This window comes from Chelmon rostratus, chromosome 10, assembly GCF_017976325.1.
Source record: "Chelmon rostratus isolate fCheRos1 chromosome 10, fCheRos1.pri, whole genome shotgun sequence".
Lineage (NCBI taxonomy): Eukaryota > Metazoa > Chordata > Actinopteri > Chaetodontiformes > Chaetodontidae > Chelmon > Chelmon rostratus.
The window spans coordinates 25729504-25742551 of record NC_055667.1 but is presented as its reverse complement, the minus strand read 5'-3'; the positions used below and the strand labels follow the sequence as shown (position 1 = coordinate 25742551).

Sequence of the window (13048 nt, the reverse complement as noted above, 5' to 3'; positions counted from 1 at the left end):
CTCAAATTTGGGATTTTTGTTGGATGCCACGTCTCTGTGTAGTGTTTCTTTGTACAGTAAAATAGAAACACAATGCCGCAAAAATGTCTTTGTTGCACAATTTTACCATTGTTATATATCTTGTACACACTTACATACTGCATATCAAACTATTCAACAACAAGCCAGTTGGGTTCTGGCCCGATCATCAGTCTGAATTCCCCTTTCATGTTACCACATTGGATTTCTGTTTGGGAGGGGGGTTGATTTTGCTCTGTTTTGCTCTGACTGGTCAGTAATCAAATCAAAGCAGACAGCTTCAGAGTTTGCAGACTGTAGGCAGACTGTATGTCTGTAGGTTGGCTTATGACCACCTGTGCAGTTGCAAATTGACACTTTAATTTTTCTGTTGCTATGTTTCATAGACATCGCTAGGCAGCTAGCTATGCGTCCCCAGTCTTAATTGTGCCTACAAAGTCCTCAAAGGTTGATTGTTTTTCAACACCTTTTTGAATCAGTGAACATACTGCAAATGTGGTCAGTGATTCAGAGATCCTGTCAAATCCAGAAAATGAAAAATTCTCCTAATGAATCCAATGCATGTAGCACACCACAGATTTGTAGTGCTGAGAAACCCAAGGCCAGTTTTCACAGCGTGTGCAGTGAAGTTCCTAACTAAAAACTAGAATAAATATCAAGAAGAAGTAGTTTTGGTGTGTTTTGTCAGAGCAAAACTTTGCATTAAACATATATAAAAGAAAGGTGGCTTCCCCAACTGCAGAGTTTATTTGCAGCCTCAAATGTGCTTAGTTAAAATGAAGGTCAAATGACTTTCTGCAATGCCAAAGCTACGAGGGTCCCTGGCATGACCCAAAATGTATGATCATGTGTATGTGTTTATGATCATAACGCACATACTGTATAATTTAATAGTTTGATTTGTGATTGAAGTGTGTATAATGCAATAGCATACCCAGATAGAACTGCATCTGCTGTCTTACCTTCTACATCCTGCAGGGGGCTTCAGAGGACGTGACACCCAAGAAGGAGAAACTGGAGAAGGGCAACGAGAACTACCAGAAAGTCAAAGAGGTGAGAACAGACGTCCATCAGTTTTCCTTCAAGAGGTAATGTACCGGTAGGTTTTTGGTCTCCATCTGTTGTGGTGTATCTGTTGTGCACTTCCCAGCAATCGCCTGTCAATCAATCGGTGTGGGCGTGGCTGCGATGTTTTTTTGTTGATGAGGTCTTTTATGCGATGCTTTTGTCTTTGTCTTGTCACCAAAGTTGGCTCTTACTGCTAAGCATAATTACATTTCTTATTGTTGTATTTTTGTTGTGCGTAATTATTCCTCCTGTTTCTGTTGGCTCTGAAGCAATCCCTTCCAAACACGTCTACACTGTGAGAAACAAAGGACACATGAATTCAGACCTTTAAGTGAAATCTAGTGATTTTTATTGTTCATTAGTCCTCACTCTTTGTCTATTAAACATGCTCCTTCCTTTGAAGTCAAATTGGTTTTCTGTTGTTTTAAGAAACGTTCTTTATTTTTGACTTTGTAGGGTACTTGTTTTAAACTCTAACAACACAATCACTTATGGGTTCAGTGATTCTCGAGGAGTATTTTTGTGCTCAGTTCATATGGTTCTCTTGTTGTTTGAAAACTGAATTACCACTTTCCTAATACTTCCACAGTCAGTAAGAGGACTATTAGTAAACAGCAAAATGTGTATAATGAAGCCTGATTTGGGAATCCTCATTTTTGATATCAGCAGTCTCAGACATACATAGTTGCTTTAATTAAATTTAGTTTGAGTTGTTATGCAGTTGGTAAAGTTAAAGAAATCAGTCCTCCGTTTGTCAAACATTACAAACATAATTTACCGAATGTAAAAAGCTAAAAGTAATGGGCCCAACAGGGAGCCTTGGAGAACCCCACAACTGTCAACAATTCTTTCATTTAATGAAAGTAAAAATGTGTGTTTCATATACTTATATCGATCAGTAGAGTGATTTCCTGTCTTCATCTCACTCTCCGTTACACCATCATTTCTGATCGTGCACCACCTCTGTCTCCTCTGCAGATCCTGGAGAGGTTGAATAAGATGTGCAGCAGTGGAGTTTGGAAGAAGCAGCAGAGGTTGTTGAAGAACATGGGAGCTCATAAAGTCATGCTGGACCTGCTGCAGGTGTCCTACGACCAGGTAAGGCTGGCTTTGGTTCTCACCGCCAAAATAGAAGCATCTCAACAGATTCACTGAGCCATGGCTGAATGATTGTAAGTATGTCTGGAAACTGATGAAGGTCGATAGTGCTTTTAGTTTTGTAAGCTTCTTTTTAAATGGCCGATAAGAGCAAATATGCTGCAAAGGTGTAAAACATTTCCATTACGTGGAAAGAAAATTGGACTAAAGAGGTGACAAGACATGAAAAGTTATGTGTCCTTTTTTTTTTTTTACATTTGTCTTTAATCTTTTTCAAATTTCTAACAAACCAACAGATTTACATAGCTAGCGTTAGCATACTAGAGACTTTGTCTTCTGAGAGAGCTTACTCCCGGGTTGAAAATCAAGCTGTTCCGCTGAGCACTCCCCCTGGAGGCCTGGAGCACTTTCATTGTGTTGTCTGGAAATGCAGGTTTCTCTCTTGCATTTTTATTTTTGGACTTTCTGTATTTTGAACTTTGCATCGTTTCTGTATTTGCAGTGTGGTTGCTTTTAATGTATTTGTTTTGGCTCTCTGCACCACGTTTTTTCATTTGCAGGATGTTTTTCATTGTTGTATTTGTTTTGGATTTTCATGTGTTTTTGAATTGCATTGTTTCGGAAGCTGCAGCACATTTCTCCCAGTGGAAATGTGGGAGAAGTTTCCACATTGTTATTGATTGGTCTGATTGACAATGAGCCTAGGTTATGATTGGAGGCTCCATACAGTTAACAAATGAGCTTAACGCTGACCTCTGACTCTGTGGGACCTTTGTTTGAAATGATCAGTTCATCTCCTTCATCTCTCTGTCTGTCTGTCTGTTCGCAGAATGACGTGAAGATGCAGGAGATCATCAGGTACACTCATCTGTTCCTACAGAAGTTCTGTATGGGGAACCAGGAGAACCAGGCTCTGCTGCACAAGAACCTCAATCTGTTCCTCAACCCTGGGGTACACTGCTTCTATAACTCATCAGCTGATTTGCAGAAACTTATTATTTTGTTACAGTGAATTATTTTAGTCAGTTATCAAGTGAACAGCACCAACAGTGTAAACACACACACTAGTGTCCCCTACAGGCTGCAGTGTTCATTACAACTGTTAGACAGAACACGATCCTGATGGTTTATCTGTTCTCAGAGTCTGGAGCTGTTAAGATCTAAAGGGTTCATCCTATGAGGAGCAGGAATGTGTTATAGCCTCACTGCTTCCCTCAGCGTGCTGCTCTTTAAAGGAAGACGACAGTTAACCAGACGCAATTCAGCCAAACCAACCAGTTCAAACTCCTCATTCTTTAAATATCTCATCAGGAATACACCCAACAGACTGATTCACTGAATGAATCAAGACGTGATTGATCATTAGTCAAACTGGACATTGCATGTTGAACTCTCCTCCTCCGTCTGTAGCTGCTGGAGGCCGAGACGGTGCAGCACATCTTCAGCAACAACTACCAGCTGTGCAGCGAGATCTCAGAGAGCGTCCTGCAGCACTTCATCCACTGCCTGGCCACGCACGGCCGCCACGTCCAGTACCTCAACTTCCTCCACACCATCATCAAGGCCGAGGGCAAGTACGTCAAGAAGTGTCAGGACATGATCATGACTGAGGTGAGGACGAGGACGAGGACGAGACGTGTCCCCTTTGCTTCACAATGTTTCAGTGTGTTTGTGCGTTGATGAAATCCTCTGATCTCTCTGCAGTTAACCAACGCTGGCGAGGACGTCGTCGTCTTTTACAACGACAAGACCTCCTTCAACGTCATGCTGGAGTTAATGGCAGAGAGCAGGGAGGGCGTCGGCGAGAGCAGCCCGCTCAGGTAACCATGGCAACTGTGTACATACAACGGAAAAGTAAAAGTGTTGCTGTATCAGTAAAATGTTCCTGTCAGTGTTTCTCCATCATATCTGATGTTTGTGGATTAATATTCCTGCTGCATTAATGTTGAGCTCATTTGAACTACTTTATATACTGTTGGCTGGTTTAATCTACAGCGATGCATCATATTCTATAAGATCATCATATGTTTGTAGCCTGGCTGTCCTGTGAGAACCTCGTATCTCAGAAAGTCAGCTTTGTGACGATGCATTTTCAGCTGATCCATTTTTAAACAGTTTATTTAGCTGAAGAAGGAGAATTTTCTCAAGACATGAAGGAAAACTTCATCCTTCAGTTTATCACAAACGTCCCCTCTGCAGGTATCACATCTCTCTGGTGGAGCTGTTAGCAGCCTGCGCTGAGGGCAAGAACGTTTACACTGAGATCAAATGTACCTCGCTGCTGCCTCTGGAGGACGTGGTCCGAGTGGTGACCCACGAGGACTGCATCACTGAGGTACTGAGTGTGTGTGTGTGTGTGTGTGTTTTACCCACACATTAACTGCTTTTTTAACCTTTTAACCTTTTACACTCACCAGTTTGGTTGTTGTCTTTTGAACTGGGAGGTGAAAGTTAAACCTTGAATCTGAGACGCTGTAAGGAAGAAGCGAGTTTTCTAGCTTTTCTCTGTTTTTGGTGTTAATTCACCTTGATTATTCGTTCACACGGTTCCTCTCAGGTGTGTCTGACTGGATAGTACAGCGCTGGCTAAAGAGCTGGTCCAGTACGGACTGATGAGCCCAACCTGTCCTTTAACTTCAGGGTGGATGGTTCCAGCATTAAGTGTTGATGTGGTTCCTGTTTTCACAGAGCTTAATGTAACTGCAAATATTATGTTTGTGTGAATGTCCTGAATGAATTTAAACAGTAAACATGAAGACAAATAAATCTCTGTGTCTGTCTGTCTGTCTGTCTGTATCTGTCTACCTTTATCTGTCTGTCTCTCTGTCTGTCTGTCTGTCTGTCTGTCTGTCTGTCTCTCTGTCTCTCTGTCTGTATCTGTCGACCTTTATCTGTCTGTCTCTTTCTGTCTGTCTGTATCTTCCTGTCTGTCTCTGTCTGTCTCTGTCTGTCTGTCTGTCTGTCTGTCTGTCTGTATCTGTCTACCTTTATCTGTCTGTCTGTCTGTCTCTGTCTGTCTGTCTGTCTCCAGGTGAAAGTGGCCTATGTGAACTTTGTGAATCACTGTTACGTGGACACGGAGGTGGAGATGAAGGAAATCTACACGTCGAACCACATCTGGAAGCTGTTTGAAGACTTCACAGTGGACATGGCGAGGGTAACAGCTCCATCCTGGTTACTAGACTAGACTAGGCACAGACACAAAGGACTGACAGAGGAACTCCTTTTTGTTTTTTTTCTGCAGGTTTGTAATAAACGAGAGAAGCGTCTTTCTGATCCCATCTTGGAGAAATACATCATCAACGTGGTCTTTGACACCATCAACGCCTTCTTCAGCTCCCCTTTCTCTGAAAACAGCACCTCTCTGCAGGTCAGGACCACGATGCTCTGTGGCCGCACCGTGTCTGTTGATCTGCTGCAAAATGTTGTCCAGACCAGATAAGTTCTGTCTTACCTTGTCACCGAAGGTCAGAAGCTGTGATGGAGACAAAGACATGAAGTTACAGCTTCTCCAAACAAAAAATATAAATTATTTCCAGGATTTCTAAACTTCTACATGAATGAAGAAGAAAACACATTTATATTAGTAAACTACTGCTGATACTTTGATGCTACTTAATGATGTACTTGCAACATCACTGCAGACTGTTTTACTGCCTCACATTTAATGTTGAATTCTAACCTCTTTTCGGGAAAGATGTACCAACAACCCTCGTAAATACGGACAGAAAACATCTTTACGTCTTCACATGAGAAAAATCACTGTCCTTTTCCTGCCCGCTGTGTTCAGTTTGAGAATCTTTTATCTGACAACATACAGAAGAAGGTCAGGATCTGTTTTAACTGAGTGCTGTCATTGTGGCTGGATGCACCAATCAGAGGGTTAGAGAAGCTCATGTGCAGCCTGAGAGGCGATACCCTGGGCGAACATGGCACACATCACATTATAGCTCTTTTAAACTGCAGCTGCTGCATTAAGACTTATTGAAGTCCCACCAGTCGTGGGAATAAGACAGAGACTTTATATGTGTAGCAGTCAGTTGAGATCAAGCCCTGAAGATGTTCCACTACAGAGAAACTTCATTAAAGATGCATTAAAGTTTACAAAGTAAGTAAGTTTACAAGGGCAGTGTTGGTAGAGTGAGGTCAGAGTTTAATCCTGCAAGCCGAGGAATCTCCACACTTGAGTGACATTCATTGCTCCAACCTTTATTTATTCTCGATAATTTGATAGATGAAATAAAAAAAAAGGCTAAAAACATAACCACTAGGAGACGTTTAAGATCTAATTTCTAAAACGGCCAAAAGGTTGAAGTGATTTTAAGGAGGAGCTGTGTTTTGTTCCAGGAGTCAAATTAACTTCAGTTTGTCAAAGTTCAGACCTGGAACATGAAGCTGGAGCTGTTCAGCAGAGTGAGTGACAAACCAGTTCTCAAACCAGCAGCGGCCTCACCTGGCGAAACGCTCCGTCAACAACCAACAGAACGGGAACAATAAAGTTAGATGACCTGAAAGACTCAAAGCAGGGTTTCACTTCCCCGCAGAGCTGCATTACAGTTTGAACCTGAGGGAAAATGTTCCTTCTGTTTGCTTCGAGACGCTGAAATAACATGAAAAGCAGTGTGATGATAATGCAATAAAGTGACAGCAGGTAGATCACCTATTGGACCTTCATTTACCTGTCAACACCTGTGCTCCTCTCAGACTCATCACACCATCGTGACTCATCTGCTTCAGTCCTCCGTCAGACTGCTGGACTGTCCCTGGCTGCAGCAGCAGCACCGCGGACAGGTGGAGACCTGCATCAAGACCCTCGCTATGACAGGTGACACATACAAACCCTGTCCTGGTGGAGAGTATGTTAGTACATAAACTCAAGTACTTTCAGCACTGTACAGTTCTGAGTTTCTTCTTCTACTCCTGTATTTACTATGTGGATGAAGGTTTTAAACACCAATAATAAGCATATGAAACAAAATGTTCTCTCTAACATCAGCAGAGCCTGTTTTGGCTGCACAGTCAGTGCTTTGACTTTTATAGGTTCAGTACATTAAGTTCACTTAACTTAAGTAACATTTTGAATGCAAAAGTTTTACTTGTTAAAGAGTATTTTTGGGGCCGGGACCTTCTTGTTTTTGCCTGAACGCGTCTTCCACCATCTCCATGTTTTGTTAGTGATGACCGGATTACTTCTTTCCTCAGCTAAGAGCCGGTCTATCGCTCTTCCTCTGGACCTGGAGGCTCAGATCAGCTCCATGTTGTCCACCTCTGCGCTCAACTCCCTGTCCCGCAGCAACCCGAACTACAAGTCCTCCTCCCGTTCCTCCAGACCCATCGCTCCCAGCAACCCCTGGGACTACAAGAACATCATCGAGAAACTGCAGGTACACCAGGATCTACCACAAATACAGCTACAACCCAGAAACATGCACACAAGTACAGAATCCAGCTGATACCAGCAGGCGTTTTACTGCTCAGGCCTGAACGGGACACATGAGACCACTTTAACTGTCAAAACTGAAGTGAGTCAGGAAGAAAAGGACCACATACGCATCAATATCATTATTTTATTCTAGTTATTTAACCTGACTGAGATAAAAAAAATCTATTTTCAGGAGTGTCCAGGCCATGATGAGCACACACACAACATATATATATATATATATAATTTATTTTAAATAATGTGTGTATACCTGCGTATGTGTGCATCCATGTGTATCTGAATGTGTGTGTGTGTGTGTGTGTGTGTGTCCATGCATGTACATGTATCTGAATGTGTGTGTGTGTGTGTGCGTGCATGTACATGTATCTGAATGTGTGTGTGCACGTGCGTGTGTGTGTCTGGTCCTCAGGACATCATCAACACTCTGGAGGAGCGTCTGAAGCCGCTGGTGAACGCTGAGCTCTCGGTGTTGGTGGACGTCCTCCACCAGCCGGAGCTGCTGTTTCTGGAAGGAACCGACGCCCGACAGCGCTGCGAGTCCGGAGGATTCATCTCCAAGTGCGTTCAGGTTCTCTGAGTCCACAATCTACTCACACACTGACAGAAGCATGATGGGAATAATAGTGTGTGTGTGTGTGTGTGTGTGTGTGTGTGTGTGTGTGTGCGTGTGTGTGTGTGTGTGTGCACGCAGGCTGATCCAGCACACGAAGGCTTTGATGTCCACCGAGGAGAAGTTGTGTATCAAAGTCCTGAGAACTCTGCAGGAGATGCTGATCAGGACTCTGGACTTTGATGAAAAGGTCAGTTAAAGAACTAATTTAGTAAACGAACTAATGAACTGACTGACAAATGTCACTTTTACCTTTCGAGTCATTTTTAAAGCATCTTTAAAGCAGTTTTTATTTTTGTCGTATTCTTACATGACATCATGCAGGTCAACACTTTTTAAATGTGCTCGTTCACTGTTTTTGACTTGACCTTTAATGAGGAACTGCTCTTGATGCTAACTTGCTCTCACACTGACCAAACACAATCTAGTTTCTGCTGTTCTGTTACTGATTCCTTCCTGCTGGTACAGAGGTCTGTGGTCCTGGTTCTGCTGACCCTGTCCTTCAAATGTGTTTCCACTGATTCAGACTTGCTGAAAGAATCCTGTTTATTCTCTGGCGGCTCGTTTGGTTCTTCAGAAGCAGTCCAGGGATTATATTGTTGGTCTTGGTTGATCATGAATAACAGTGTGCTTTTATTTTGAAATAAAGGCAATATGACTAGAGTTGAAACCATGACCAGCATTAATTTGACTGGCTGAGTGCTGATCATGTGATTGCTGTTACATCAGGTGGGTGTGTTGGGAACCCTCCCAGCATGCACTGGGGCAGTAGCTTCATTCATAAGTCTCATTTTCTGTGTTCCTGCATTGTTATTCTTGTTTTCCTGGAGGCGTCCATCTTGTTTTTTGGACTTGTTGTAGTGGATTGCAGATGCACTCAGATGCGACTCCTGAGCTAAATGGAGCTCAGCAGAAGCTCCTCAGCAGAGTTCGTTGTCGGAGCTGAAGTTGTTTTTCAGGACTGCTTGTCTGTCTGATGTGAAGTACAAACAGAACAGCGGGGGAAGATTAGTCCAACCTCCATCTGGTCTTCTTCCAACACTCTGCTGATCCTTTACGGCCATCTGCAGCAGCAGAATCAGGAGTTAACATGTTCATCTGGAATATATTCATCTATACTGATTTCATCAATCAGGAAATTCAAGATTTATTTTATACACAAACCTAGCTTTGTGTAGTTTGCACAAACTGCTCATCTGGTTCTAGAAAACGAAATGTCTAATAATAATAACGACCAGAAAGATGTCCATCACACGGTGGCTTTATTTATAATTGTGAGCTGACGGCTGTTGCTTGTAACATGAAGGAGGGTTTTGCGACTTGCTGCTGACGCTGCCTCGCGTCATTTCAGGGAATTTCACTGCGGAAGGTTTTGCTGCAGAACTACTTGTACCCAAACAAGAAGAACAACGCGAAGAACGACCTGGCTGAGCTCGGAGCTGCAGGTACGCTGCTTCATACTCAACAGTCAGTGTTAAATTCAGAATTTCTCAACCAACACATTGATTGAACATTACCAAAGACATGATGATGTATATGAAACAGGAACTGCAAAAACATTCTCTGAGACTCTAAATCTTCTGTTTGATGGCAAAACCTGATGTTCTTCTAATAAAATTTGGGAGAGGTCAGATGTAATACCATATTTCCTCAAATAGTGTCTGAGACCTTTAGCTCATCTGCAGAATGTACCAGGCCTTTATTTGAAGCAGGCTTATATTAGAGACATGCCTTTATTTCTGATTTCTTCAGTTAGATAAGAATATTTGGTCAGATTTTTGTTCAGAGTCTCATAGTTTACTGCTCTTGTGTGTGTGTGTGTGTGTGTGTGTGTGTGTGTGTGTGTGTGTGTGTGTGTGTGTGTGTGTGTGTGTGTGTGTGTGTGTGTGTGTGTGTGTGGCGTGACAGGCGGCGAGCAGGAGCGGGACTGGGCAGCGGTGGCGGCGGTTCAGTGTCGTCTGGACAGAGAAGGAGGAACAAAGCTGTTCACTGATCTGGTGATGAGCACCAAGAATGACAAGATCTTCCAGGAGAGCATCCAGCTGGCCATCTGTCTGCTGGAGGGAGGAAACACTGAGATCCAGGTAACACATACACACGCACACGCACACGCACACACACCCGAACATGTCAGCCAGCGCTACTGTGTTTTTAATGGAGCTCTATGGCTCAGAGGAAGATCTGTCAGCCAATTAACAATACTTGTTTATTACCGTGGATACATTGGGACTTTTTATGAGATTTAATGACAAGAAGAACACTATCGAGCCAGTCTTATACTTAATGCTAATGAAATGAAAGCCACAAGTCAAACAAATCCACAACCGTCAGCAGCGAGTGACAAATCTGTCCTGTTGTCGACGTCATTGCTAACAGCTGAGACATGGACAGCCATATTTGTCCTCCATTTTTCTTTGAGAAATTGGTTCAGAATCAGATTCTGCAGGTGAGCCGGCTATTCAGTGGAGAGGGCTGTTCTTCACCCACAGAGACTTCCTGTTACATGTAATTTCCCAGTAACCCAGAAGGAGTTTTTGATTCATTCCAACAGGCACCTTAATGTTTCATAGAATGTATTTCAGTCTGCATCCAGATGTGTACATATTCTTCCCAACACATCTGACGATGTAAACAGATTACATCCTCAAAATAATAGTGAGCCCTACAGGCTGTACTTCAAAGAGATGTTGTCTTTAAAGGGGAATGAGAATCGCTGGGCATTCTGGGGCGGCGCCGTTTTGAACCTTATTCAGTATGTTGTGTGTTTTGTGTTAGTTCGGGCTGTCAAACAAATATTCAATACATTCAATTGTGAAAATCTGTTGAAGTCCAACATATTAAGTCTTTCATGTCATCATGTCCAGTGAATATAATTCCGGGTTTAGATGTGAGAGTATTAAATATTCTGGCTTCTCTGATGTCCGCCCTCTCTCTCACTCCACTCCTGATTTGGTGAATTAAGAGTTTATGTCAATCAAACCAGAGTTAGTGATGATTGTTGGAACAGTGGAAAGACAAACCAAGAAGGTTTGGGTGAGTTTTGTTTTGTTTTAGTTGTGTTTGAATGAAGTGTGTTTTACGATGATAAAATTACTGTTTTTGTGAATGGAGTCTGGTGGCTTTGGTTAGAGCCATATAACAGCTATTTGTGGTTAAACAAAAACTCGTTAACAAGAAGGAATCTGTAGGGATTCTTATCATGATGTTGTCAGACAGTCTTATTATAACAATCTGAGCTGTCAGTGGTGAAAACAAACACAGTGGATGAACACGTGATGATGTGTGTAGTCTTCATCATCACTTCCTGATCATAGACCCCTCGTCAGACATTACCCCGACATATTAAAAAAGTCATGATCCACCTCTGACACTCTCACACCAACAGACATCAACAGTCTCAGACACAGTTAGAGATCTGTGGATAAAAGTGTGTGTCGTTCTCCTGCAGAACTCTTTCTACAAACTGATGATGGGCGACAACAAGTCAGAGAAGTTCTTTAAGGTTCTTCATGACCGGATGAAAGAAGCTCAGACCGACATTAAAGCCACAGTGTCTGTTAATGTCGGAGAGATGACGCACAAGGCCAACGAGAAGGAGCTGGAGAACGGTACGAAGATGATTCTGCTCTTTCTTTATGCGCCTGTATCTGCTTCTGTTTGTTCATTTATTGTTTCATACCAGTTTGATGCCACTTTGCGCCAGTGACAGTCTTTCTGTTCTGTCTGTAATGAGTTTTCTGTAAAAATGCTGTCTTTTGGTCTGTGCTGCAAGTTTTAATTATATATGGAAACACTTGTTTGTCAAACTTAGTGTCCATCCATTAGCTTTACCTGATTATCCTTGGAGGGAGCGGTGATAAATGTATTGTATTCATGTAAAATAAGAAAAGGTTTATGTATTAAGGCTGCTGTGACAAGAAATTAGCAATTTTCAGGAAAAAGTTCTCATATTTATAAAATAAAGTTGTAATTTTACAGCATTCTGAGGGAAATTTTAATATTTCAGGAATCAGAATCAGGTTTATTGACAAGTAGATTTTCATAAACAAGGAACAAACACAGTAAGAGAAAGACAAATAAAGAAGACCTGCTCTGAAAGAACAGAAAACTGAAATTTACAGTAAAAAATATGTTAAATCTGTGTGTTAAAAAAGAAAAGAGCTGCACAGTGCTCAAACAAAGAGGACAAAATGTTCACAGTATGAAGAGTTTGTGCAAAACAATAATCCAGAGTTACTGAAGAGTAACCCTGGTATGTGGGACAGAATGAGGGTCAGAGTCAGTCAGGGTCTCCAGCCTTAGAGAGGCTGAAAGAAGCTCAAACAGAAAGATTAAACATATTTAGTATTAGTACTTTGTAAAAAATTTTAGTGTTGTCCCTCTGTCCTCCCTGATTGTCCCTCTGTCCTCCCTGGATTTGACTGGACTTTCACCTTCACTGGTTTTGTTTTCATGCCAAACTTTGAGGGTTGTGTCTCACCAGCGCTCATAAATAATGACCTTATTCCCCTCTTTGTAAAGGTGGCTCTTCAGCATTAGTGCTTCCTGGTACAGGAAGTCACCCGATGTTGGTCCAGGGCCAGTCCATCGCCCCGGTAACGGGCGCCTCCGCCCTGCCGGTTCAGCCAGTGGCAGAGCAGAGGGAGGTGGACATGGAGATGGGACCAGCTGTCACCATCATGAAGCCGATTCTGAGGTTCCTACAGCTGCTCTGTGAGAACCACAACCAGGACCTCCAGGTTAGACTCTGCTAACTAACCAATGATGAAGCAGCAGCCACAGATCGGTTATTACTGAGTGGCTGACTGAGT

General features: G+C 42.5%; 1 protein-coding gene across 2 annotated transcripts in view; it reads left to right on the top strand.

Moving 5' to 3' along the window:
- Nucleotides 1-13048, top strand: part of itpr3 (inositol 1,4,5-trisphosphate receptor, type 3) — a 69780-nt gene that overhangs the window by 45482 nt on the left and 11250 nt on the right. Inside the window, exons 28-43 of one of the 2 annotated variants that reach the window (XM_041945896.1) lie at nucleotides 997-1071; nucleotides 2065-2184; nucleotides 3014-3136; nucleotides 3595-3795; nucleotides 3889-4004; nucleotides 4384-4519; nucleotides 5216-5341; nucleotides 5429-5554; nucleotides 6889-7009; nucleotides 7387-7568; nucleotides 8037-8185; nucleotides 8319-8427; nucleotides 9589-9682; nucleotides 10146-10321; nucleotides 11686-11845; nucleotides 12759-12976. In XM_041945896.1, coding sequence (XP_041801830.1) covers nucleotides 997-1071; nucleotides 2065-2184; nucleotides 3014-3136; nucleotides 3595-3795; nucleotides 3889-4004; nucleotides 4384-4519; nucleotides 5216-5341; nucleotides 5429-5554; nucleotides 6889-7009; nucleotides 7387-7568; nucleotides 8037-8185; nucleotides 8319-8427; nucleotides 9589-9682; nucleotides 10146-10321; nucleotides 11686-11845; nucleotides 12759-12976 — 2232 coding nt within the window. The remainder of the gene's footprint in view (nucleotides 1-996; nucleotides 1072-2064; nucleotides 2185-3013; nucleotides 3137-3594; nucleotides 3796-3888; nucleotides 4005-4383; nucleotides 4520-5215; nucleotides 5342-5428; nucleotides 5555-6888; nucleotides 7010-7386; nucleotides 7569-8036; nucleotides 8186-8318; nucleotides 8428-9588; nucleotides 9683-10145; nucleotides 10322-11685; nucleotides 11846-12758; nucleotides 12977-13048) is intronic. The other variant, XM_041945897.1, reaches the window with a different exon arrangement.